The 27,904-nt window shown below is 53.5% G+C and overlaps 1 protein-coding gene across 1 annotated transcript; it reads right to left on the bottom strand.

Annotated features, from left to right (window-relative positions):
* Positions 1-1,574: 1,574 nt before the first annotated feature.
* ADORA1 (adenosine A1 receptor) lies at positions 1,575-26,022 on the bottom strand. The gene is made up of 3 exons (XM_033080293.2): positions 25,707-26,022; positions 24,900-25,282; positions 1,575-2,538 (listed from the first exon to the last, which is right to left on the bottom strand). The coding sequence occupies exons 2-3, from the start codon at positions 25,238-25,240 to the stop codon at positions 1,902-1,904; spliced, it is 978 nt and encodes a 325-aa protein (XP_032936184.1). The 5' UTR covers positions 25,241-25,282; positions 25,707-26,022; the 3' UTR covers positions 1,575-1,901.
* Positions 26,023-27,904: the final 1,882 nt, after the last annotated feature.

The raw sequence follows: 27,904 nt of genomic DNA, 5'->3' as shown, positions 1-27,904 counted from the left end.
CCTCATGTGAGAGGCCAGCACTGGCCCCAGGGCACCTGGTGATGCTTGGGAGGGGGGTGGGGGCTGAAGTCCATGGGGAATTGCTGTTCTCAAATTCTCAGCATCAGCACAGAACCATCTACACCATGGGAAGTTTGGGAAGGTATTCAGGAGCCCTCTACTGTGATGAAGACTAAGGAAAGGATTTTCTCCTGTCCTTGCCATTGTTTTTCTGCTCTGCTCCCGTTTTTCCCTGTGTGGTCTGAGCCAGGAGCCTGGAAATACATCAAGGCCCCTGTAAAATGTGGGTGGCTGAGCCTTTCATCTCCTCTCTTCCTTGCTGCCCTCCTTATCCCTCCGAGCTAAACAGAGCTGGATGCAGCAGTGGGAGGAAGGGACTCCAGCTACCTCAATGCTTGTGCTGCACACTCCCAACATTGCTAAAAATCACCCATAAATCTCACCCATCCAAGGTCCTTTTCCTCTCTCCACCCCCAGTCGCTGTGGGAACTTGCTGCAGTCCCTTTGCCCATTGCTGACGTCCCCTCTGAGGAGCATGACCCTGCTGGGGCAGGGCCAGGGTCAGAGGACCTGTGTTTCTAATGGGAGCCTGGTGAACAAGGGATGCTGATAAGAAAAGAATTGCAATCCGCTCAAATTAACTTTTCCCACCACCGCTTCAGCCCTGGAGGAGATCTTGCTGCAGAGCAGGAACTAGCACTTCCAACATCCAGAGGGACCAGAGCTGGATGAGGGATGGTCCATCTCCAGCCACCCACTCCTCAAGTCTACCCACAGCTGAACTTCAGGGGTGGAAAAGTGCCCCGTGGCAGCATCAGCACCCACATGGTGGCGTGTAACCCTACTTGCTTCCAGAGGGGTCCAGGTTCCCCTCTGCCCAGGAGTGTGGGCATTAACCCACAATATTTGGGTCAAGAGTTTGGCTGCACAGGGAGGGTGGGAGGGAGCAACATGAGAGGTGTGAGGTGAACAGCCTGAGAGAGAGATTTGCTACTGCTTTTCACAGAAAACAGCCAGGAGAAAGGAGGGAAAATGACTCAAAACCAGAGTAAAGGGAGAGAGAAGACAAGTGGAGAGGACACACTCCCTGGGGTGTGTGTCACACAGCTCACAGGGGTAGTGGGTGCTACTGGGACCCATCAGGGAAGCAAAAGCTGTTTCTGCAGAGTTGTCTGGGATTATGCTTAAGGGTTTCACTAATACCCACCTCTGCCTCCCTAGTAGTGCTGAGAGCTGGAGACTGACCCTCTGGTCTGTGGGGTGGTAGGTTCAGCACCCTGTGGGTGCTGGCAATGCTAGGGAAGACTTTTCCTCTCTCTTCCCATGTCAGCCCGGCTCACCTTTCCCTGGTTACAGAAGGGAAAGAAAGGTCTTTTAAACTTATTTTCTTCAGCAATCCCACTGCCCTGGACTCTCCTGGTTCTCAGCATCTTCACTCCCACAGGGAACCCCTTTGTCCCAGTGCCCAGGTACTCCCATGGCTCCATGGACATGGGGCCAGAGTGTGAGGTTCCCCAGCATCACCAAACACCAGGGAGCAGAGAGTCTCCATCAATGGCAGGGCACTTCCCGGGTGGTTTGGATCACTGGACTTTATTTGCATGAAGATAAACTCAGAGTTTGTCTGTACAATTTCTCCTTAAGTACTTGTCAATGCTTAAAAAAATGAAAAACAAACAGGGAGAAAAAATCCTAAACCAGAAAGGAACAGTGCAAGCTACAATATCCAAACAGTACAATGCTTGTGAATAAATAACCCCCTGGGGTGGCTGTGGGAACTGCAGGGGGCTGCTGAACTCAGAACCCATCGGGTCCTTGCTACCCCTTCCTGAGACAGCAGAAACAGTTTCTGGGTGGGGACCAGCTGGGCACAGATGCCCCTTTCTGCCCTCTTCCAGTTCCTAGGTGCCTGTCTCGGCCGTGGTGGTGCTGGCGGCGTTTTTGTTGGTTTTGCAGCAGAAGTACTGGTTCCAGATCTGCAGGAAGGCTGTCCGGAACTTCTTGATGCGGAAGGCGTAGACGATGGGGTTCATGGCCGAGTTGCCATGGGTGAGGAAGATGGCAATGTAGGTGAGGATGGGTGGGGTCTGACAGGATGGGCAGAACAGGGTGATGCAGTTGAGGACATGCAGAGGCAGCCAGCTGAGTGCAAACAGGAAGAGAACCAGTGCCAAGGACTTGGCAATCTTCAGCTCCTTCCCGTAGTACTTCTGGGGATCATTGGAGCTGGAGGACACCTTCTTGTTGAGCTGCTTGCGGATGAGGTTGAAGACCTCCAGGTAGATGAGCAACATCAGAAGCAGGGGAGGCAGGACCCAGACAAAGAAGTTGAAGTACACCATGTACTCCATGCTGATGACTGTCTCAAACTGGCATGTGATGACAAACTCCGTGTGGCTGCTGTTCAGCTCCTGAGTCCTCCGCATCTTGTTGAGGTTGTTCCAGCCAAACAAGGGGGTAAGTCCCACCAGAAAAGAGACTATCCAACAGCAGGTGATGGCCACAGCTGCCCGCCGTGGCGTCACCACGCTCTTATACCTGTGGGACAGACAACAGCCACAGCAAGGAGTTAGACATGGGTGGGATGCTCAGCTTGGAGGTTGTGTGGCTCCAGGCGGAGTGGCAGTGCCCATGCTGAGATAGGAGGATGTTCCTCCTTCCCTCCCCTGGAAGTGGGTAACAGCCTGTTCTAAAAATTGTGTTCACAGACTGGTTTCTCTGCCTGAGTCCTGGGATGGCAGAGACCCCAGACACAATCTGTGAGCTCTGGAGGATGATGTCAATCCAGGGAATGCCTTAGGACCTGGAATGTGCCTTAGTGTCCAACCCTCATGCCTTGGAGGGAAGTTCATATGCTCTGGAGCCCAGGTCCCATCCAAGCACCTGCACCTAGAGCAGCAGGTCACCCTCTCCCCCAGCCACGCACCAGCTTTGCCAGCTCATTGTCCCAGACAATTGCCCTGTGCCTGGGGAGGAAATCACCAGCAAAAGTATCCCGTAGGATGTGCTGGGATGGAGGAAGGATCTGCGGGTGCTAATGGACCCCTGGGGAAGCTTTGGGCACAGGCTGTTCTTCTTCTAATGTACTTGGACTGACGAAACCCTCTTTCTTGATGGGTTGATGCCAGGGGCAGGAGGAGGAGGAGAGCTGTGTTCTGGCTAGGCTCTGCTCCCTCCCTGAAGCCTCTGGGGAACCACTGGGGCTGGCCTCATCTCTCCAGAGCTCTCCAAGCGGGAAGTGCAGTCTGCTGGATTGATTTTTTCCCCCGGCCCTCCAAAAAGCTTTTGGAAGCTGAGAAGACTCACAGTGCCAGAGTTATTGCCTTCCACCAAGGAGGATTGAACAAAGGATGTTTTCCTGACAGTTTGCTGTGTCTCTTAGTGCTGCTGGTGTTAAACCAACCATGGGGACCATGTAGAAGTGGCTGGAAAACCTGGATTCCTAATCCTGCTGCTCAGAGCTCCCTGCTGTAGGTCTATAGCCTTTACCTGTGATGGAAATTGAGCATTTTGGGCCTTTTTATACAGCCAAAGACCCAAACCCATTATCCCTTCTCAAGACCCCTCTCTTGGGCAAAGCATCAAGGTGAGAGCTTGGAGTGGCACAGGCTAGAGGAGAGGACATCAGTCCCTGTGAGTCCAGAGGGTCCAGAGCCATTGGTCCCTGACAGCTTTCCTAAACAAACCTCCTGTGCTCTGGGAAAAGCTTCACAACATCCTGGTGGCAGCCAGGTCCCGTGGGAAAGAGGTGACATGGGCAGCTGTTTCCCCTGAGACCCAAGACTGGCTTTGGAGGGTGATTTATTCCTTGTAGAGAGGAGAGAGGGCAGGAGACCCTGAGAAAGGCACAGAGCAGGGAGAACTGGGGCATGGGCTGGGCAAGGGGCAGTGGGAAAGAACTGGCACTGGGGTCAAGTGAAAGGAATGGTGAGGAGGGCCCAAGGGAGCAGGGGGTGGCAGAGGGACGCCAGAGACTCCTGTGGGGCTGTGTGCTGACCCCTGAACCCCATGTCTGGTTGCAGGTCCTCGATGTGGGCTGATGTGCCCTCCAGCTCTGACACCCCATTGCCACCTCCCCAGGCTTTAACAGCTTGGGGGTTGACACCAGAAATAGTAGCACCACCCATGCCCCAGCTCCTTCCCTCTTTGCAACCCCTGCAAGCTGTGTCCCGTTTCTCTCTCCTGGGGGTTTTCGGGATCTTCTACTGATTTTGCTGGGCATGCTCCCACTCTGGGTGCTCCTTGACGTGCAGAGCTGTGTGGAAGCCATTGCCCAACAGACAAAGCTGCTGAGCAGCAGCGGTGTTACCATGGTCCCCAAACATGGTCCCAGGGTTTGCAGCCACCATCCAGACACAGGGTCCACCCCTCTCACTGCACACCCATCTGTCTGCATGGTCCATATCTGTCCCTCCTTCCTGCACATCCATCTCTCTGCCATGGTCCATATCAATCTTTATCCCTTGCTGCAGTGCCTAGCCTGACACTGTCTGGGAACAGGATCTGGATCTCCCTGCTCCTCCTGTCACTTTGTCCCACAAGGTTTGAGGGTGCACCTGCGGAAGCAGCCATGGCAAACCTGGACATCATCCTCCTGCCTGTGTGTGACATGGTCACAGAACAGTGGGTGAGCCAAAAAGCCCATAGAAAACAGCCACATCCGAAGCTTGTTGCCCCTTCAAGCAACAAGACAAGGGCAGAGGCAGCTGCAGGAAATGTGCTCTCAGGGATCTGAGTCCACTCTCTCCATGGAGAATGGTAAAAGCTATAAAATTGCTCCAAGTTCCTTCTCCCTCCAGCCCACCAGGTCCATCCATCCACTGGATCTGACCATAGCGCTCTCATGGGGCTCAGCTGCTCCAAAGGCCACAAGTCCAACTTCAATTCCTTTTACACTTTATTTTCCTTGGAGACCTCCAAGTGTGCCTGGATGTGGCACTTGGTGCTCTGGGCTGGGGGACAAGGTGGGGATAGGTTACAGGTTGTAACTGATGGTCTCAGAGGCCTTTTCCAACCTAATTGATTCTGTGATTCTGGAAAGGGTGGAAATGCAAGATCCCACCTAATTCTCAACCCCTGCAATACGGTGGGAGGACAGTTAGCAGAGGGACAGGGACAAATCTTGTTGTTCCAAATATAATTCTTGGTTATGCCATAAAGAAAACACTTTCTCATTTGTCTCATTTTGCATTAATGTAATAGCGCTGGAGTTTGGGACAGTCTGGGAGGCAGAAGCACTGGAAAATTCTGATAATGGCTCATAGTTAATAAATAATCTTATTATTCTCATCAACACCAGAGCAATTACCAGCATCATTGCAATTTTATTACTGCTGTTAATTTTATTAACAGCTGTGACTAAAACATCTATGGTAATCATCACCCCCATTCTCATCCACTTTGGGTTTGTTTCCTCTGCTTGTGGGGGTTTGAGCCTGATTATAATTGGTAGATGTTCCCCTTGCCCTCCCTGAGTGGTGGTTTTTGCACCATCCCTTCCTCACAGAGATGGGCATTGACCCAAGTCCTCCTGGGTGCCAAGCCTAGGAGAAAGGACCAACGACCATCCAGCCTCATCGTGAGATGGGATGGGCAGGAACTGTGGTGTGGAACAAAATTGCCTTTGAGGGTTTGGAAGATAATGCCAAGAGGCAAAATGGCAATTATTGATAGAGCTGTTTGCTCCCCAGGGGATGGGAAGAGGTGATGGGTGGAGGCGGAGGCCAATAAATTGTCCCCATGGGTTGCACAGAGCTGACAGGGAGACAGGAAGCAGCTCTGCAGGCAAGATGTTGTCTCCAGGAGAGGCTGAGGATGGAGCAGACACTGAGGCCCTTTTTCTCATGGAGATCATAGGATCCTAGAATGGTTTTATAGGGAAGGGATTTAAATCCCATCTCCTTCCACCCCTGCCATGGGCGGGGACACCTTCCACTAGCCCAGGTTGCTCCAAGCCCCATCCAACCTGGCCTTGGACACTATCAGGGATGGGGCAACCACAGCTCTTGGGCACCCTGTGCCAGGGCCTCCCCACCCTCACAGTGAGGAATTTCTTCCCAATATCCACCTAACCCTGCCCTCCCACAGTGGGAAGTCACTGCTCCTTGTCCTGTCCCTCCAGACCTTTGTAACGGCCCCCTGGCCATCACTCTGAAGACACCATCCACCCTCCTTTCTCTTTGGCCCTCATTTTCAGACTAAATTAAACTTCTGCCACATCTTGATGTGTCCAGACCTCCACAACCCTCTCTGTTGCAGCCCAGGGAGCCCAGCTCAGCCCAGGCCTTGCTCTGGAGGTGTCCAGCCCTGGGCAGGCAAAGGCCCTGTGATCATTTCAGATATTAGGTCATGTCTGAAAGCACCTGGAGAATGAAGCATTCATTACTTCTATGGATTTCCCTTTGCCTTAGGGCCTGCTCCTGAGAGAGATGAAGGCTCGTTTCCAAGATCCTGACCCAGAGGTCGATCCAAACCAAACACTCACCAAACATCTCTTGTTTTGTCTGAAAAAGCTTCAAAGACTCTAGGCCTGATTTGAACAAAATGTGGAGGTTTTTAGCAGTTGTCTGATTAGTTTTTCTGTCCACAAAACACTTGCTGTTGTCCAGACAGTGCCAAGATGTGGCTTTGCTGGTCTTTGCTCTGGGGAGTTTATTGCAGTGCAATTCCTGGGGAATTAATTCACTAATGAAGACAGACCATTACTAATGAAAAGAAGCTGGAGCCAACGTGGCAGGGGGAAAGGAGGCCAAGCTGACATGAAGCTCATCTGCACGATGAACACAGCAAGAAAAAGCAGCCAGACCATGTCCTGATCTAATTGAAAGTCTCTAGACAAAAGTGCTTTGATCTCAGAGGATTTGGACTCCTGCTCTTTTCTCCTGGCTGTATCTTCCCTTCAGATCTTTCAGTGTCTTGGAGGCTGCTGGGTGGGAAAACTCAGATTGTTGGTGTTCAAAGCTGTTCAGAAATGAGAACCTGAGAAATGCAAAGTGATGTCTGGGCTCTGCAAGGGTGAGGTCAGCCACAGCTCAGGGGTGGGAAAAAGGTGTCACTGGGTACTCACCCAGAGTGAGGTGGGAAGTGCTGCAGAAGGAATTCTGATGGTAGAGCCTTTGTCACCTCTGATTCTGGAAGTGAAAGGCTGGTTCCTTCTTCGTAGAATCACACAGTGGTAGCCAATGTGGGTTTGTGGCCACTGGTAGGTGTGCCACCATGTGAGTGGTGGCCTTGGTAGGGACAGAGGTCAACCAACATCAGTCAAAGCTGGTATTTGGATGGGCATTACAGCTTGTTCTTACAAATGCTTGGAGCTGAGAGACTGGTCCTATCCCCTTGAGATCCATGGGGGATTGTCCTGATCCCCAAATCCCAAAACGATTGCTTGACAAAACCCAGCAGGCAAATAAAGACATAAAAAACTGGTCTGGTCTTTGAGGCAAGCCAGAAGAGCACATCCAGCAAGGACATTGGTGTTTGTTGATGCTAAAGCCCCTGTCCTGCACCAAAGTAGCCCAGCAGTCTCCATCAGCACAGCATTTCCAGCACCTTCATCTTACCACAGAGCCACTTCCCAGCACTCCAAAGGCACCTGGAGGACCCTGTGTGAGTGCCCCTTCTCAGCACGTTTGACTGGTTGGTCTGCAAGAGATTTGAACTGTGGGAGAAAGCTGAAAAGTGCCAGCAGATCCCTGGGACAAGAGGGAGTGGGAAACATGGTGGGAGGGGACAGGCCAGGTGGTCCTGACATGGAATCCTGGCCTCAGGCTCTGCCTTGGGAAACTGATTTAAAAGAAGCTGAGGAGGAAAATCTCTTCCTGCTACCTCACCCTTGTCTGTCTGCTCGAGGTGAGGGACAGTTGGACGAGGACAATGGTGGTTTTTCTACAGGTGTCACTTTTGGAGGGTTCCTAGGGCAGGAGAGGCACCAATGGCAACAGGCACCTTTAACCCACCACTCACATGGGTGGGGCTGCATCCCAAATCTCTGCCTGGAACCTCTCTGGCAACCCAGGTCAGGGCTACCCTGCTCCCATTACCACCAGCTGCCCAGTCCAGAGCTGGCACCGGGACAGTCCGGGCAGCTGTGAGTGTCTGGTGCTCCCTGGGCCATGTGCTGCAAGGAGAGGAGGGCAACAGGAGGTCCAAAGCTGGGAAGGGGTCCAGGGATGGATGCTCCCCACAGTGCTGGTTCCTCCCACCCACATCTCTGTGAGTGTCCCTGTGCGCTCTGAGCTGTGATTCCAGAGGTCGTGGCTCTCACTGGAGCACTCCTGTTACTCTGCCTTGCAGAGCACCCAACTAGGACCACCCCACTGAGAGACAGGGAAGGATTTTCTCACCATGTCTTGCATGTTTGGCCCAGCTCTGAGAGCAGCTGGCACCTTCCTAACCTGGCAGCTCAGCCCATATGTGGTGACCTGGAGCTGCAGCCACTCCTGCCTCTCCAGAGAGGACCTGGGCATGAGAAACCTCTTCTTTGAGGATCTCTGCTCCCAAAACACTTTGGGTCTCCTCCATCGTAGCATGACAAGATGGTTCCATACCAGGAGGCTTTTTGATGCAAACCTCCTCCAAAGCTACCAGGAGAGACCCCAAAAATATGGGGGAGGATGGATGTGTGCATCCCACTGCTGACCATTCCAGTCCAGCTGTGTTCAGGATTTGGTTTTACCATCCCAAAATGGTGACTGTGTGTAGGAATCATTCTGCAATGAGTGCCTGCAAATCACAAACAACTCTGGCCAAGCGAGGCATCTGGCAAGACCTCTGGATGTTTGCAATCACCTCTAATAGCCAGTAATTCTCTAATGGATGTGGGTGAGGGTGACTGACGAGAACAAACTCATGCAGCCAAAATTGACTGGACCCCACACACTGAAACATGGAGTCCCCAGGGTTTTGGTGAGGGCTTCATTCAGTAGTGGCAGAAGCTGGAGCAGGTCGCAGTTCCAGCAAATGGCAAGAGAAAGACATGAAAATGGGGATTCGTGCTTTAGGCTTTGTCAGACAAGGTTGTGGAAGGACCTGGAGCATTTGCAGATGTCCTGGGCTCCAAACAGGGCCTGGAGGAATGCTGCTGCCTTGGTGTGGGCTCAGACTTGACGTGGGCTCAACCTTGATGTGGGTTCAGCCTGCCCTGACCCATCTCTCAGGACCTGGAGGCATCCTGAAATCCTTGATGACTGCAGAGGGATGTTTGCACATCCAAAAGCAGCCCCAGGGACACAAACATCCCCACAGGAAGCTGAGGAAATGAGGTAGAAAAGAGCTTTATGTGCTAAAATGGTTGGAAGTGGGAATGATGCCTCCATGGCATCAGCCTTGGCATTCCAGGTTATCTTCAGCCCAGACTGGCAGTACCAAAATGAGGGTCCATCAGGGATGTCCCTCAAGATGGTGGTTACAGGTATGGGAGAAGGTGACCCCCAGCTTCAGCCTGGATCAACCTAGAGCCTGGCCACATCCCCCCAACTCTGCCACGCTCTCCTGATGCCACCAGTCCAGTAGGACCAAACCTCAAAGCACAGCACACCCAGAGATCAGCCCACCCTGAGCTTTACACCTCCTGTGTGGGCATCAGTCTCAGGATGTTTCCCAGCTCAGAGACTCAGGAGGTTTCTCTGCACCCCCACAGTGCCCAGCTGATTCTGAGCTAAATCTGCTATATTTCAGGTTCCAGTGACAGGATTACATCTTTTCCTGCAGAGCCAAGGAGACCTGTCCTATCACACCTTTGGTCCCTGGGAGCTGGGAACAGCCACGACATCCCACCAGGCTGGCTGAGCTCCCCACACCCTCTTGGGACTGCTCCTGACCCTGCTGGAGCTGGATCCATGCCTCCCTCTGGGTGTCTGTGCTGCTGGACTGCCCCAGCTCTGGCAATGAATCACAGCCTTTGGGAACAAACCACAGGCTTCCAGTAAGTGTAGAGTTTCTTTCAGATCACTTGCCCAGCTGTCCTCAGCTCAGAGGTGGGGGGTGAGTAACCACAGCAGCTCCACCATGAACCAGTACTGACAGCTCCCCTGGGGTATTCAAGAGGCTCCCACCGTGACCAGGTGCTGCAGGGGAAGGGGGAACATGGGAGGGCTGGAAATCTCAGGGAAGGAGGATGGAAAGCTCAGAGAGCTCACACCTGAAGGATCTTTCCTTCAGGTTCTGCCCTGATGTGGAGGAGATGCGGCTGCTGTCCAAAGAAGGTGAAGGAGTGTGACTTACCCACTCTGCTCAGAGAGGATTTTCCTAAACCCCCAGCAGCATCCCTCACCCCAACAGCCAATACCAACCCTTTCTGCTCAGAAAAATCTTGTTTCCCAAACTAAGCTTGGTTTTGAGTCTGAGGCTAGAGCCTGATGTGGACTCTATCGTCACACAAACACATTCTCAGCAAGGACCATCCACCTCGTGCTCAGCCCCTCATCCCAAACGTGTGTCTGCTGGTTAAGCAGGGAGCTGGAATGCCCAGGCCATCCAATGTCTGAGGGAAGTGACAATTTAGTTAGTGTCTATCAGTGAGCACTGCCCTCCAACCCCAGACAGACCTCTCATGCCCCAAAGGGAGCCATGAGACCTCCAATGCCATGGGCAGCACCAAGTCTCTCCAAGGGTGCTGAGTGGGTGGCTCTGCTCTGGACATTCCACCCTCCTGCTGCCATGTGACAGCATGAGGGTGTACCCTGTGGCCCTGATCAGTGGGGCACAAATCCCACTGAGCCATAGTTTTGCACCCAGGCAGTTCCAGAGCTCCCTCCCAGCTCTACCATGTGTGGTCAGGACCCCTGAATTTTCCTGAACCTCTGTCTTCTTCCGCTAGGACCCTGAGGGAGGTAGGAGGGAAGTGATTTAACACTATTGGCAATGGTCGCAAAATCATGAAACAACTGCAGACTCTCAGAACTGATGATGTTCTCTGAAAAAATGTGATGCTCTCGTCTTTTGGCTGCTGCTTTCAGGCAACAACATTCTGAGCAAAGCAAAGTGTGAGAAATGCTGTTTAAAAAAAATAGCAGAAGCTGAGATTCTTTCATAGCCCCAGGACTTTGGGAATTAGGACACACAGAGAAGGACAGCTTGGTCCCCAAGAGATGGGAGTGAGGTTGTGAAAGCTGCAGGACAGTGTGATGAGCACCATGGACTTGTCTCTAGTGCTGCAATATATTTCCCGGACACTTTTAATATCCAAACAGTTTTGTTGTCAAAAACAGGAATTTGCTGTGTGAGCATCTCCTTTGGAGAGGGGTCTGAGCCTGAGGGTGGCTCCCTCACATCACAGGGATGAGCCCACTCTGTTGTGGGAGCAGCCCCACCTCCAGCAGAAGACAATTTCAGGCGGAGCCACTCAACCCCATGTGCATCTTTCTCTGTCCAGGCTGGATGGGGCTTGGAGCAACCTGGTCTAGGGAAGGTGTCCCTGCCCAAGGCAGGGGGTGGAACAGGATGAGCTTTTAGGCCCCTTCCCACCCAAACCATTCCATGATTCTATGGCAGTGCAGGAGGTGTTTCTCACCCAGTGCTGTGGTAGGATATCAACCTGCTTGGCCAGGAGCCTCAGGTCATCTTCCCTTGCCATGTTGGGCCATCACCTGTGGATTTGGCCACCTCCAGGGATGTCACACAACAGCTCTGCCCCTGCCATAGCAATTAGCCAGGAGCTGATTGTCCAGACCCAATTCAGCAGAGCATCTGTGTGATCAGATAGGTGAGGATGAGGTATTCCCTGAGTACAAAGGAGAAGGGATAAAAGGCAGCTTTTGCCAATCTTCAGTGCAACTCCAGGGCTTGGCTGGATAAAAGTACTTGTATTGCACTTGATTTTTCTATGCACTGCATATTTTGATTCTTTATGCAGAAGAACCTCTTTGAAATGAGGACTCTGAAAGTCAGCCCTTAAAATTTAGAAGGGAGAGGGAAGAGGGGAGGACGAAGAAAGAAAGTAGCTCTAAAACCCACTTAAAATGCCAAATGTGACAAATGTGGCTCTGAGAAATGGAAATGGGACAGCAGATATAAAGTGCCTGATATGACTGGGCTCCTAGAGGCTCTGCGGCTCAGAGCCCATCCCACAAAACACTGAGCTGCAGATGGAAACTGCCTGTGCTGGGAGGGAGGTGCCAGCTGAGGAAGTGCCCAGTGCCACCACCCTTCCCTGCCCACCACCACCACACTGCTCAGCAAAGGCCAGCTGGGGCTCCAGGAGAGGCCTCTAGCCGGCAGAGTCTGGAAAATATCAAGAGCCATTGAAAGGTAGGAGCAGATCAGAGACCCCAAGGAGGAGGGAAATGAAGGAGGGTCTTGAGAGCTGCTGTTATTGTATCAAAGGGACATCAAGATCTGCTCCCCAGATAAATGGGAGGCAGGAAACTTGAGATAGAATCTCAATTAAGAGGCACCAAGCGAGACTCAGAGCAGGGCTGAGGTGGGTCTTTATCTCTCCAATGCAGAAGGACTCATCAGAAAAAAAGAGATATCCTAAATTACAGTTGGAACAAGAGATTGGTATTGGCTGCCTTTTAATTTCTTGGGTTTTACACTTCTCTTGCTAACCTGACTCCTGATTTTGCAGTCAATAACTGAACTCCTCAGTTTCTTAGGCTGCAATTTGTTATTGGAGCAGGATCCTCATAGCACAATTTGTCACTCCAAAGGGAACATTTCCTTTCTTGCGCTTAACCCAGTTCAAAGATTAGGACATTCAAGACTGAAGAATTGGCTGGAGGTTCCCAAAACGAGGGAGGTTGTTTTCTCCACCCAGTGCCTAGAGGAGAATTAGCAGTGCTGATGAGATCTACTGTTTCTAAACCTCACAGGACACAGTAACCCAAAACAACCAGTCCAGCACCTTCTGTCCAATGCATAATTCCCCTGATGAAAAGATCAATTTCAAATGCAAAAGCAGATGGATTCATTTAGGTTGGGTTCGTTGTTTTTGGGGTTTTTTGGGTTTTTTTTGTTTTGTTTTGTTTTTTATGTTTTTAGGGTTTTTTTTGGTTTTTTGGGGGTTTTTTTTGTTTTTTTGTTTTGTTTGTTTGTTTTTTTGTTGTTTTTTATGAGTTGGTTATATGTAGTTTCAGCTGGTGGAAATAGTTTTGGAGGTATCAGTTTGGGCTACAATTGGCTTCCAACTTCTGTCCAAATACAACTCTCCAAAAAGCTTAAGTAAAACCTGTGTAATTATTCCCACCACACACCATAAAGATAGAAGAAGTTAAAATCAGAGGACATGTGTGTAAAACCATTGAGTTGTTTATCTTGGAATGAATCTAAATGGTGAATCCATATCTCAGTCAGTCAAATGAAATGCCAAATTGGAAGTGAAGACTCCAGTTAACACCACAATAAATGATCCCTCACCTCTCAGAATCTGTCACCAGGAAAACCAAATTAAAAGTGAAAATGCAAAGAAAATCCGAAGTTTATTTGCATTCTTTTTTCTCATTTAGATTAAAAGATTATTTATTCCCTTGGAAGAAAACTGGCGGGCCTTGTTCCCTGGGAGGAAGCAGCCTGGTATTTCTATCAGGATGGTGGAGAGATCTGAGACCCAAGATCAGGTATTGCAGTGATGGGCATTACTCAGCTGGGCCTAATTTACAGCCTGTGCAAGTTCCTAATTGCTCTGGTCTTAATTCTAGGCAAGGAACAATGGGCAGACACAGGCTGAGGCTTCCCAGGTAGCCTGGCTTGCTCAGGCCATGGAGATGAGGGACATATGGACCAGGCAGGATGGAGGTCATGGAGATGCTCCAAGGGCTGCAGCCTCTTTGCTCTGGAGCCAGGCTGGGAGAGATGGGAATGTTCACCTGGGGAAAAGAAGGCTCTGGGGAGATCTTAGAGGCCTTCCCAGTGCCTAAAGGAGCTCCAGGGGAGCTGGAGGAGGACTTTGGACAAGGGATGGAGGAACAGGACACAGGGAATGGCTTTCCACTGGAACAGGGCAGGGTTAGAAGGGATATTGGGAAGGAATTGTTCCCTGTGAGGGAAGTGAGGCCCTGGCACAGGCTGCCCAGAGAAGCTGTGGCTGCCCCATGCCTCTAAGTGTCCAAGGTCAGGCTCGATGGGACTTGGAGCAACCTGGGACAGTGGAAGATGTCATGGCAGGGGGTCGAACAGGGTGAGCTCTGAGGTCGCTTCCCACCCAAACCAGTCTGGGATTCTGGGATTCTGTGAAATGCATTTCCCTCTCCCTGAGCCTCAGCAGAGCCAGGGCTGCCTGTGGGTGGGGAGCAGGGCTGGAACTGGGGGGGATCCCCACAAGACCCCCTCATGTGTGGGTCACAGAGAGCGGAATGAGATCATCTTTAAGGACCCTTGCAATTCAAACCATTCTAAGATTCCTGGAGAAAAGAGGTGTCAGTGGCTGCTCCATCCTCAACCCAAGAAACTTTGACTGCAGCATCTTCTGGATTCTGGGATCACAGGTCTTCTGCTGTTGGAGCACTTTGAGCTCCCTCGGAGCAGACAAACCTTCTTGAGCCCATAAAGAAGCCGTGTCCCAGCAGTGCTGAATGTGGGGAATGAGCTCCCTGAAATTAGACCCATCTGAGCTGCACCCATGCTGGCTCTGCTCAGGCTTTGCCAGGTCCATCTGGAGCCCTTGGCTCCCCCAGTTGGGATCACTCAGTGGAGAACAGAGCCTTCACACCAAGAGAAATGAGTGTATTCCACAGGTAAAGGCACTAAGTGTTTTACCAGAGCAGAAAAGAAAGAGGAATAATTTAGTCTGTAGGACTGTGCTAATTCTGGCGATGCCTGAGACAGCATTTCTCAGCATCAGCCCTTGCTGTTGTCAGAGAGAGAGCATCACTCCCTCTGTGAACAGATGGAGAGACTGAGTTGCAGAGGGGAGCTGTGATCTGCCAAGATGGACCAAACTGAATGAGAAAATATCCCTAGTGCCAGGAGCTGGCACTTCACTTCTGTGAAGGAGGCCAAAGAAAATAACCCCCATCTCTGGTTGCAGGGAGAGAAATGGCCTGGAGAAGGTGGATAAACAGCCATGGCAGCAATGTCCCAGCTTTCTGTGCCTTCCATAGAGGAATGATGGAGAGTGATATTGCCGCCTCAGGCAGGGGGTGGGACAGGGGGATGTCACCTGTGTCCCCACAGTCCTGCTGGGCGTGGCTGATACCTGGTGTCTGTGTGCATGAACACCAGAGCTGGTGCCAGGACAGCACAGAGGGAGGCTGGCGAGGGACACACAGGAAAGAAGCTGGCGAAGAAATCTCATCTCCTCCAGCTCCTTTTTGTGATCAGAGACTTTGGTACCTGACAAAAACACAACCAAGCCACCCAAGACTGTAACAGCTGCTGGTCATAGTTGCCTGTTCAGTGCTAGGGGGCAAAGCACAGGCAAGGAAGGGATGGGGTAACAACGGGAAATGCAGCAAGGAGGGTGAGGGTGCAAGGGAGAGGTGCTGGGTCCCACAGTGCAGAGATGGGAAAACCCAGATGCCCCAAATTTTTCCAGTGTCTGATCCTGCTCTGTTCTTCCCTACATCACCAAACGTGGCTCTTCCTCCCCTATTTGCCTCCATCACCCACCAGCCCTCAGCCCACAGGACTCTGTACGGAGGAGAATCTCAGTCTTTCAGGTTATTTCATCCTCTCTCACTGGTGGCATCACCAGTGATGTCTCCCCTTCCCCCTGCCCTGCCCATCCAGCCACCCTTGGGAACAGCATCTCCATGCAGGGCTAGAGGTGCTGTGGGGGTGGCCAGGATGCTCAGCTCATTGCTGTTCTGCAAGACAACCTGCTGGCTCGGGGTTTTTGTGGCTGTATTAGAGATCATGAATTGTTTTTTCTTGACACTGGCCACCCTATGCAAGAGCCCCAGGAGCTGAGCGGCTGCAGTTCCAGAGCAGGAACTCCCTGCCCGGAGCCCAGGGAGCCTCTGGGACAGCACCTTTCCCATTCCATGGCCTTGAAAGTTCAGATCACCTTGGGTGAGAGATGTCCCAGAAGGACCAGGCCTTTGGGACACTCCTCCCAACCCACTGGCAGCCTCAGTGCTGGGCTCTGCCGGCTCAGCTGCTGTGTCCATCCCTGCTGCTTTGGCAGGATCACTGTGAAAAATCATTCATTTGTCTCCAGGATAATGTAATGATGTTCCTATCAGCTCAGCTGTGCTGGCTGTCATTTCCCCAGGCTGAGACAATGCTGTTGTCCCCAAGAGGATGAGCCTCTCAAGCTGTCCCCATCCCTCCCAGGAGTCTCTTGCTCCTGGGTCTCCTCCATGCTTCATATCCTGCTCTCTGTAGAGACCACAGCCCTCCCCGAGCTGTGTTCAGGCTTCCCTCACAACCCTGTGGGCAAGATCCTTCAGGGGTTTTCCCTTTCCTTCCAGACAGAGATTTTCTTCCAGCCCATCAGTTCCTCTCCAGTCTGAAATTACTCCAGTGTGTGTCACAATGAAACTAATTTCCCAGGTTCTTTCACTGTGGTGCCTCCCACACATTTTCCTCTTTTTTCCCATCCTTCTTTGTGTTGTTATGACCTTTCTCTCCCCCTGTGTCCACCCCAGGACACAGACCTGCCAATGCACCACTGTGACCCCTTGGATGAGCCATTCCCACTGTCAGGCTGATTTTCAAGCCCAGTCATTTGGATGCAGGAGCTCCATTGTCCCCATCCCTGATCCTTTGTCCAGCCCTGCCTGTTCTGCCTTGGAGACCCATGGACCTGCATGTCCCAGGCCACCCTGGGACAGGTCCCCTTCAGAGCAGATCCCTGGTGTATGGTACAAGCTGTTCTGAGGTGTTCCAGATTGGGTCTGGCCTCACAGGGGTCCCTCCAGATCCGAGTTTGGAAGTGGGGGCCGCTGGGCTTTGTCCCAGCTGTCTCCCACCTGACCTCATGGCCAAAATTTCCTTCCTGGTCAACAGAGCAAATCTGGCCCTTTTACAACACAGTTAAGCTTATTCTGGCTCCACAGGGACTAAAAAACCCTGGTGTGATTGACCTGGGGGTGTAAGAGGAGCTGAGGGTGGTTTGACTATTGGTGGCCACAGGGCACATATCCAACAAGAGCAAGACAGAGGCCACATATCTATGCCAAAAGCTGGGTAAGGACACGAAGACCATCCCAGACCCCAGGGCCGGTCAATGGGAAAGGCTCCAAGTCAAGAGGAGCATCTGAACCTCCTGTGCACCCCCACCCTACATCCCAGAGCAGTTTCTGAGCCCCTCTGCACCCCAGAGTGGTATCTGACCTTCTCTATACCCCCTGTGAGTCACTTATTCCTGTTCTATCACCTGCTCTGGCTCATGTGGCGTGAATGTGAGACCAGAGGTGGGACTGTCTCAGTAAAAGTCAGGTGATAATGGCACCTCCCCTGGTCAGAGTCCCATTCCTACATCGTAGGAAAGACCTAGGCTCCTGCATGCTCTGAGCCAGCTCAGCACAGACCATGGTGAGCTGGGCCTGACTCACCCCAACACCCAGCCTGCAGGGCCAGGCTGGGCTGGCAAGGGCCAGGACAGCTGAATCAGCAGCTTTTGCTTTGGCAGAGCCTCCTTCCTGGGGTGTTTCCCTTGTCTCTGTGCCAGCAGCCGCACAGGGCCCTTGGACACCCAGCCCAGAGGGGTATCGCCGTCACCTCCACTAACCCAGTGCCCAGGGACACAGCTCGGTCACTCCAGCAAAGAGAAAAACATGTCCTGGAAGTGTCACCGTGTGTCTGGGTGTTCTCAGCCAGTTCTGGGGCCCTGCAGCTCATCCATATGTCTGTATCCCAGACACAGGAGCATCTCTCAGCTCCAGAGAGGAACCTGCTGTCTGTCCCACCATGCCTGGATGGTCCTGGCTCTGGGTGCTCCTCACTTTCTGCTCGATGGGGACCTCATGGACTCTCTATGCTGCCATGGGATGAGGGAATACAGGCTGGCAGTGTAGACAGATTGATGGTACCACACCTGAACCATGGCCATGGAGGTGGCAGAGATTTGCTGGGTTCCATCCACATATCTCCACCTGGTTTGGTGTCTACTCCCTGCAGGATGAGTTCATGGGGAGCCACAGAATCACAGAATCCCAGAATGGTTTGGGTGGGAAGAGACCTTAAAGCTCATGCCATTCCATCCCCTGCCATAGGCAGGGACACCTTCCACTAGCCCAGGTAGCTCCAAGCCTCAGCTAACTTGGTCTTGGACACTTCCAGGGATGGGGCAGCCATAGCTTCTATGGGCACCCTGTGCCAGGGCCTCACCACCCTGACAGGGAAGAATTCCTTCCCAGTATCGAACCTAAATTTCCATTTTTTATGTTTGAACCCACTGCTCCTTGTTCTGTCCAGTTGAGCCAGTCTGGCCTGTTTAAGACAGATGCCATCTATTTTAATACCACAAATGGCTAAAAACTCACACTGTGATGCACCCTGGGCTGTGAAAGAAACAATTTAATTTCATGGAATTACTCCTGCAGGGATCACCAGGGCTTGGACTGGATCCTGGAGGAGCCTGGTTCCAGAGCCCTGGGCACAGTCATAGCAGGACTTCAGTAAAGGAACAGAGAGGCCATGTTGTCCTGGCAAATCTCAACTTCCACACCTTCCCTGTTCCCAGCCTCCATCCCTCACCCGTGGGATCATCCTGAGCCACCCATGGTGCAGCTCAGTGCCTCAGTTTCCCCATCTGCAGATGTGCTCTTGCTGGGAACACACTCTCAAATTTATTGGTGAGACATTGCCAGGGGTCTGTGTCTTACCCTGAAAATCAGTAGAAATAGATAAAAAGCCCAATGAAAACATTCCCAGAGAAGGGTTTGGGGTGCAACAGCACCCCAGTAGTAGTAGGTTTTCATTCATGGTCCTGAAGCCCAGCCCCGGCAGATGTGAGCTCTGCTAAGGGACAGATGTGACACTGCTATTGGGGTCAGAGTGATTACTTGGCATGGGGACCACGCCTTGCCCTACTGGGATACGCAAGGATCGGGAGGGGACAGGGTCCTGCTGCTCAGGATGCCCATACAGGGTCTCTTGATGCCGTTTATCTCCTCTTCCCCTTTTAATTCAGAGAGTTTGGGAGTAACTCCGGATATCAACGAGTCTGGAGCATCCCTGCACAGGATTCAGGGCTCTCATCCCCTTCCCTCTGCTCTACTGGGGATGGAGCCTCCCACACTCAGCTCCTCACTGCATTCCAAATTGACACTCCCAAGCCCCAGCATTTTTCCTGCCATTCCAGGAGCTGGGAATGCTGCTGATAGCCCCACTTGCCTCTCTGCAGCCGCATGGCAGCGTCTGGAGCTTTTGGGAGTGACCTGATTTTGTGTCTGCCAGCGAAGGTCTCGTGGCGCCGCTGCAGCAGCTGTGTGAGCTCCTAGCTCCTAATCCAGGCATCCCCTCGCTGAGGGAAGAGCCCTCACGGCTTTGATCCCTGACTTAATACTATTCATGGCTGAAAATTATTCTGTGGATCAGAGAGTAGGGCTGAAAACCAGCTCACCTGGGTATTTACAGGTCTTTACCAGGATCTCAGACCAATATAACCTGCTGGTAAATCCCTGCCCATCTCAAGGGCTCTGTGATTTTGGTGCTATTGGAATTGAGCTTCTGGTGCTGCACTGGCACAGCTCGTCCGTGCAGCCAGATCTGGTTGGAGCAGAGCTCAGTGGGAAATGCTGGCTCTGATGTAGCACCCACATGCTGAGCTGGTGCAGTGTGCTGGAAACTGGCTTGGAAACAGCCTCAAATCTGCAGACACCTCCCTGGACTGTAATTCCTGCATTTTAATCTCCATCCTTGGTTCAGAGCTGCCTGTTCCATGGAATGAAGGTCTCCACAGATCATTCTCATTTGCTAAAAATATACCTGGAGAAGGGCAGCGAGGAAAGAAACATGAGATAGCTGCAAAGACCGACCAGTCCCTGAAATTCCTCCAGGTTACGGAAAATGGGAGTGTTCTCCTTGGATATGAAATGTGATTTCTCAGAGATGGGGCCTGTACAGATGGATGGCATCTTTTCATTGACTAATGGAGGTTGAAAGAAAATAGATGAGCTCCAGGGTGAGAGCTTTGAGTCACCTGGATGCTTTTGAAATTTCTCCAAATGTAAAACAGGCCTTGGAAGAGCTGTGGTTTGGCTTGTTCACTGGTCTGGCTGGACAGGAAGGTTTCCTGGCTCTAAATATTGGGAGTGCTGGAAAGATGTCATGGGCCCTTAGATGTTTTAGGATCTGGGAATTTGGGCCTAACCATCCCAATGTTCTCTTCCTTGCCTATTCCATGGCAGAGGGTGCCCATCACTCTCCTGCCAAGACCCTCCATGAACTCTTGGCGGAGGAATGATGGAATGATTTTGTTGGAAGAGACCTCATCTCACTCCACTCATGTGCAGGGACACCTTCCACTATCCCAGGTTGCTCCAAGCCCTGTCTAACCTGGCCTTGGACACTTCCAGGGATGGTGCAGCCACAGCTTCCCTGGGACACCTGGAATGGGGAAAAACCACCTCATGTGTCCTGCTTCACCACCCAGCTGGCTGAGGGCAACAAGACTTCCCAGGCTTCCCATGACCTAGCCCAAGCTGGCCCCATGCATGTGGCTCTTGGCAGGACTGGAGAGAAGGGGAAAGGCTACAATGCTGGGAAGAACCTGAGCTCAGGCAGGAGCCTGGAAAACAGGGAGTCCAGCGGGGACGCTTCCCCCTTCGTGTCCATCCAAGAGCTCACAGGTCCCCTTACACATCCCCCTCACTTCCTGCCCTGCAGGCACTGCAGTCCAGGGCTGAGGGTTGTTCCTGCCATCCGTGAGCTGTTTTATCTCATTCCAAATAGGGCACTCCTGATCCACCAGACAATGTCAGCGCTGTTCACAGAGCCACCCCCTAACACTGCTTTTTACCCTGGGGTCTACCCCTGCTGTGCTCCAGCCTCCTGCCCCCCATTTCCTAGAGAGCTCCAACCTTTCTGATCTAACTTCCATGGCTCTGCAGCCTCACGGGTGTGCATTCCAAACCTTCAGCAGCGCCAAAGGTAGCTCTCCCTGCTGGGATACTCCTTGGGATGCTGCAGGGTGGGAAGGGCAGGGCTGGGAGGATACGCCAGTGTTGAGGTCCAGTCACAGAGGGTGGAGGTCGTGGCTGTGGATGGAGAGACGCCAGCATGGGGGCTCCTGCAAACATCAGATTCCTGCAAGTTTTCCAAGTTTTCCCTTCCTGGCACTTTTCAAATTATTTGAGGTGAGGTCACAAGGTGAGGACCCCCAGGGACATTCCAAGATAGGCTTGGGCTTCATCCACATGTTCAGCATCCCCAGCAAAGGGGTGTTTGACACATCCCAAGGACAGCAGCTCCTTTTGCTATGACCCTTTCTAAAAGGCCCAACTCTCACAGAGCAGAGACAGGACCCCTGAGACAGAGGCTGGTGCTGAAGGAGCTGCATTCCCCCAAACATCCCTCCAGCACCATCTCCTCCAGCATCCTGCCTCCACCAGGATGCTGAGGGGCCGGTTCCTGCCGGACACCCTCAGCTGGCTGTTTCCCCTCCCTTTGAACTCGTTTCATCTTCCCCAAACACAGCTATGAGAGGGAAGTTTGGGCTGGGCTGGGGGACCCTGCTGTGCCCAGACGGGGGGGATCACATGCTGGGGGTCTTCTCGGCTGCTGGGCAGAGAGGAAGGATGTGAGAGGGGAGGGGGAGTTTTCCACCAGCAAATCTATTTTAGGTGGTTTCCAGCTGTTCCTATGGGGGCTGGGAAGCGGGGGACCCTCTGCTCTAGCCTGCTCTGTCCAAGTGATGCTCCTGCACCCCTCCAAAGTCAAGGGAAGTCCCCTTCAGGGGGAGGCAGCATCACTCAGACCCCAGCAGCCAGAAGGGATCATACCCAGGAGTTGGAGCAAAGGGAGAGGGTTTGGTAGAATATTGCAGTCCCTTGACTATGCTGGGTGTGTGCTGGGTAGAGAAGGAAGAACGGGAGGTGCCAACTCAAATCCCAACAAGACCCCTCTCTATCTGATAAAATCTGCCTCCACCTTGCAGGAGTGGCCCACATCCCTCCTGTGCTTCTGTGTCCATGGGAAGTGGCCACTGGAGTGATGGACCATTGGATGCTGCTTTGGCATTTCCCACTGCCATGTAGAGACACCCCAAATGTCTCAGGGCACCAAATGTCTCAGAGGGGTGTCTCTACATGGGCACCAAGTTCCCAGTGTTCCCCCAGGGCTCAGATCTCCAGCAGCTGGGTCCATGTTTTCTGGAAGGGGGATTAGACCTGCAGGTTGTCCCCCAAACTCGCAGCCCAAGGGTCAGGGTGTCCATGGGGAGCCTGGAGCTGGAACCAGACTGCCATGCACCCATTGCCTGCCATTCTTCCCTGGAAGGAAGGCACAGGTTGTCCAGAGCAGTTGTGGCTGATCCATCCCTGAAAGAGTCCAAGGCCAGGCTGGAAGGAGCTCAGAGCAACCTGGGATAGTGGATAAGGGCAAGATATCCCAGGGCAGAATAATGTCCCTTCACACACAAACCTTTCAGGAATTCTGTGATTCTGTGAAATGCATTTCCCTCTCCCTGAGCCTCGGCAGAGCCAGGGCTGCCTGTGGGTGGGGGTCAGGGCTGGAATGTGGGAGGACCCCCTCAGCCTCATGTGGGTCACACTGGTGAGGATCCATCCTGTGCCAGGCTTGTCTGAGGAATCCCACTGGCACAGGCATAGGCTGCAGTGAGCACACTGTCCACGCCTGTGCCAGAGGGGATGTCCCTGCTCAGTGTCCTGGCTGCCCTAGGGATGGGCCTGAGGCAGATATTCCCCACATCCCTCCCAACCTGCCTGCAAATCTCTGCTCAGGTCTGGCTGCCATCACTGCCTGCAGCCCTCCAGGGGATGCTTGGAGCTCTCCCAGAGTTCTCCCAGGCACTATGGCCACACATGTTCCCCCATGGCCCTGAATCCTGCCATGTGCTTCAGGCTCTCAGCACCCCTTTTACCATTGCTGGATTCAGTGTCACATCAGGAAAGACTGTGAGAGCTGTGAGCACTGCAAAAATGTTGTCACTGTCATCCTTAGCATCCTGCAATAGGCTGGAAGAAACTCAAGATATTTCAGATTCAGGGAATATTCCTTAGTGGTGTTTCCTATCCTGTGTGCTATATACAGGGCATTACATTCCCTAAAATCACCACATGTACTGCCAACTGCCAGAAATTAATGAAGTTGTAGGATCTTTAAGGTTGGGAAAGACCTCTAAGATACTTGAGTGCAACCATTAAGTTGATGGGGTTACAAAGCTTTTCAATACTAAAACAGGCTCTGAAAAGACAGAGGAAAATCTCCTGCTGCTGAGTGCTTGGGCACACAATGGGATCACAAAATTTGGGATGGAAATTGCATGAGAAAAGCCCACCCAAACTGTGTACAGCATAATATTAATATTGCTTCCAGGAAAGCTTCTGAGATCAGGAGAGGAATCTGCCCTGAAAGGCCCATCTGATGCTCAGAGTAAGACAGGGAGTTAAAAATGGACTGGTTTGTTGGGAAAATGCCTGACAGGCTGTGCTGCTCCTGTGGAGCCACAGAACTTGCACACCAGAGCTTTCCCTGCATGCAAGGGATGCGTGAAGCCCAAAAAAGCTCCAAGAGCTGTGCCAGGGTGGGAATCACTCTGTGACACCAGCAGGCTGGGAGACAGTGATTGGGAAAATCACACCTAGGGAGGAAGTTGGGAACAGTCTGTGAAATCATGTGTGGCAGGGAGGGGGTGGGCAGGGATTGTGGATTTATCCTGCGCCTCCTCCTCTGTCTTACACTCCTTCTCCAAGCAGCCTCTGCTGGTGGTGGTGGTAGAGGGTAAATCCCAAAGGAACACATCTCTGGCCTGCTCCCATGGATCTTGGAACACCGAGCACTCTAGAGCAGTTAGGTGATCCCAACACAGGTGCCTCCTTTCCCTATCTCCCTGTATGGGAAGTCAATACCTGCCCCAGGAAGGGTCCTACACCCGGTGGGGTGTGGGCAGCACCAACTCAAGGGAGTTGGTGCCTTTCTGAGGTGTTTGTGCTGATGAAGGGTCGGGGACCCCTCCAGCAAACTGCCTGAACTTCAAAGGGGTCAGTGGGGTGACATGAGTCCTCAGCTGGCCTGGGCTGTTTTCCAGCAATGCTCCCACATCCAGAGCTTTGTGGGGCCCACGAGTCTGGCCAAGGCATCCCCACAGAGCGAGGGGGTCTCATGGCAAGGGGCTGAGCCTGGCTCAGGTCGGGTGTCACATCCCCTTCCAGCCCCACTCACAGCCTCTAGTCCCACCGTGGCACCCCAGAAATGCTTTCCCAGCCCAGCACGGCCCCAGAAGGGAGGGAGCAGGGCATAAGGGGTTAAATATCTCCTCCTGGAGCGGCAGAGTTCGAATAAAGTGCTCAAATAAAGTGTCTCCCGCCTTCACGCCCCGAGGCACTTGCCTTGGGCTTGGAATAGCAACAGATACAGCAGGGAAAAAACGAGGAAAGGAGTTATTTGAAGGGCACCCCATAGCGGGGGTCTCTCCTGGGTGAGGTTGCCCCATGAACGTGCCAGACTGTCACTTCTGGTTCCTCAAACTGCCAAACTTGCCGTCCCCTTTCCTCCTGGAGCAGCCGGCTGGGGCTCTCCAATGTATGGGGACACACTGCGTCCTGGCCACGGGGATCCCGTGAGGGACTGTCCCTCACTGCCAGCTACCTACCACAGTGTGATCTCTGCCTGCACACCCAGCACCCCCTGAGCCCCCAAAAGAAGCTGCTGGAGGCTCCAGGACACTCTCCCCGCCTCCCCACCCCTCCGCCCAGCCTGGCTCGGCTGCTGCTTTAGTCAGATGTGTTTGGGATGGCAGCGCAAAGTCCTTTCTCACAGTGCTTCTCCAGGAATTTTCGGTTTTCTCACTCCCTCTTAAGCTCCATAGCAGAGCTGGTTCCGACGTCTTTTCCTACCTGACTGGGATCTTCACCCGCAGATAGCGATCCACAGCGATGGCCAGAAGCGCCAGGATGGAGCTCTCCGTGAGGATGAGGACGGGACAGGCCACCATGAGGCAGGTGTAAAACTCGGTCTGGGGTCCGATGTTGATGATGATGGCCAGGGGGATGACCAGAGCCCCCACGGCCACGTCGGCCACCGCCAGCGAGACAATGAAGCAGAAGGTGGCATCCCGCAGTGCCTGGTTCATCTTCACAGCCCAGATCACCAGGATATTGCCCGGCACGGACACCAATGCAATGAGCACTTCGATGGAGATGTAGGCAGCCTGGAAGGCTGAGATGGGGTGTGCCATGATGCTCCGGTCCGCCCTGCTCCCGTGTGGTTCCTCGGTCACCTGCAAACGCACAGCGAGGCGGTGAGAGAGTGGCATCGCTGACTGAGCTGCGAGCGGGATGGAGCCTGTACGAGGGGGTGGGAAAAACCCCTCTCCCGTCTGTGCCGTCCCTCGGGACTCCGGGTCCCCTGCCCTGCCCGCCCCCCGAGCTCACCCATCACCCACCTCCATCCCGCACCCACCTCCATCCCGCAGCGCGACCGCTCCCGGCGCTGAACAGGGAGCCGGAGCCGCCAGACAGTCCTGGGAGAGCGGCGGAGCGCCGGGACGTCCCTTCGGGGGAGGGTCTGCAATGGAGCTGCAGCGGAACCCCCGCTGGCCCCTGGCTGGATCCCCTCCCTGCTCGGCGCCGCTTTCTGCAGCCGCCTGAGCCCCGAGCCCCAGCAGCCGCCACCCGCCCGCTCCCGGCCCCGACCCCTCTCACCTTGTCCTGCAAACCCAGGGCTTGTTTTGGGGTGCTCTCACCGCCAGAGAGCCAGCGCTGTCCCCCCGCAGGGCAAGGCGGGGCTCATGCTGGGGGTGGCCGGGAGAACCCTGCGGGAACCGGGCTGGCCGCGGCCGCCGGGGCTGCGCTCGGTCCCCGGTGCCCGGCACCGCTCGGCTCCCGCAGGCGCTGCCCCCTCCCCGCCGGAGCCGGAGCATCACATGGTGCCGCCTTCCAGCCTTTAAAGAGCGACTGACCCGATTCGGGGCTCGCCGGCACCGGGAAGAACTGGGCGAGGGGGCCGGGCGGAGGCGGCAGGACCGGGTGGAGCGGGGAGAGGCGGCAGCGGGGGGAGCAGCGGAGCCGGTCCCAGCCCCGACACGAGTCGGGCTCCGGTTTTAACGCTAAAACCGGTTTTTGAGGTCGAGTGTGAGGATCAGGGCGGGGAGGGGCGGGCGAGGAACAGGCCCGTCCCCGGCACTGGCAGGGCTGCTCGGGACTGTGCCCCAGGACGGCGTCGGGACCCCAAGCCAGACCCGAACGGCCCCAAGGAGCTCTGGTGTTCACCCGGGCTCTGGCTGGCACTGCCTCACCCAAAATCACTGCTGGGTTGGGCGGGGAGTGAGACCCCCGAAGGACTCTTCATCCTCCGAGCTGCAGTCCCCGGGCTGGGGAGGGGCTGTGTCCCTGGGACAGGGGAAGGGTCTGTCCACACAAGACGCGTGGAGGAATGGCGGCCCCGAACTGCTGCTGAGACTGGATCAGACACTCTTTTAGGTTCTAGGAGAAGTTTGGGGGAATTTGGTCACCCCCTGCCAGTTCACCTGCACTGGCTGGGCAGTACAGAGAAAACGGGTCTGAGGGATCAGTCTCACTGATGGAGTTGAATCACCCAGTCCTTCCAGGGACCCCCGGATGTGCACCAGGCACCTGCAAAGTTCATCTTACGTAAATCACTTCTCAGGAGTGTGGCTGGTTTACCCAAATGCTGCAAGGAGCAGGACCTGAGACGTGGGGCAAGGGGACTCTCATGACCCCCATCTGCACCTCTCTCCATCCTTCCTTCCTCTGGTGAGACTCGGGACTGGAATTGTTCCCTGCTCTGCTCTGCCTTGTGAGAAATGTCCCGACCCTTGGGTCTGCCCCTGGGGTCTGCCCCTCGTCCCTCTCTTCATCAGAGCCCACACACCCCACAGCAGGGTAGGACCATCCCAACCCAGGGCTGATTTTCCATCAGCTGCTGTCCCATAGGGTGCCTGCTTTCCCCCTTGGGCAAGTGGCCAGCAAACAGCTGGGGGTCCCGACCTCCTAGGGCTATCTGGAGACTGTGGCATTGTGCCACCTCTGGGCTCTGGGCTGTGCCAGCAGCAGGGCAAGGTGAGCTTTGTTTGGTATGAATGATCTGTTTGCTGTGCAGAGAAAAAAATAAACCAAGGCTCGCGGGCTCCTGTAAACACAGCGCTATTTATGGAGCATTCACATCCCGCAGCATCTCCTCACACCTCCTCCACTGCAGGGAAAAGTGATGCTCCCTATGGCTGAGCCCCTAAATCCAGAGGTAGGCAGTGCGAGGGGGGTGCTCAGGATAGCCCTATTGTGAGTGGAAAGGGCATTCCCAGAGAACCCAGTACCCCTCACCCACCACCTTCCCAGGGTGAGTGTCCTTGCAATCAACCTCTGGCTGGGAGCAGGGCAGGAAAACTGGCAGGTTCCTCACAGGAGTGTAATGCGGAAGCAAACGCGGGCAGGGCTTGGCCTAATTGTATGCAAATCTCCCAAACAGAGATTAAAACCACTCCTTTTCCTTTGTGGATTTGCAGTTTGTTCTCCCTCTCTGGATTCATGCCCCTGAATGTTCAATTTTAGCAGCACCCCTAAAACCCCCTGTGTTATGCCAAAAATGAGCTGCTGCCTGTGAAGCTGCCAGAGGGGGTTGAAGCTCTCTCACCAGCCCAAGCAAAGTGTCCCTGGACATGGGAAAAGGCTGCAGAGCTTGGATAACAAAATTGATATAGGTGGTTGCACAGAACCCATTCCTGACAAACAGGGATCATCTGTTCATTCTTCTGGCACCAAGCTGGAGATGTGTCCAAAGGGTGTTGGGGATTCCTTTCAAACCCATGTAGAAGAATTTTCTGGTGAGCATGAAATACTGGGAAAATTATTCAGGTCTTCCAGGCTCTTGTGGGGTTTTTAAG

The sequence above is a fragment of the Catharus ustulatus genome, chromosome 25 (genome assembly GCF_009819885.2).
Source record: "Catharus ustulatus isolate bCatUst1 chromosome 25, bCatUst1.pri.v2, whole genome shotgun sequence".
In the NCBI taxonomy this organism is placed as follows: Eukaryota; Metazoa; Chordata; class Aves; order Passeriformes; family Turdidae; genus Catharus; species Catharus ustulatus.
The sequence above is the reverse complement of the archived record's forward strand: the minus strand, read 5'-3'. Positions and strand labels throughout refer to the sequence as shown.

Bases quoted from the DNA above. Each gene is read 5' to 3' on its own strand.
- ADORA1 (XM_033080293.2), bottom strand. From the start codon at position 25,240: ATGGCACACCCCATCTCAGCCTTCCAGGCTGCCTACATCTCCATCGAA. The intron at 2,539-24,899 runs GTAGGAAAAGAC...TCTGTCCCACAG, and splicing joins CGGGTGAAGATCCCAGTCAG to GTATAAGAGCGTGGTGACGC.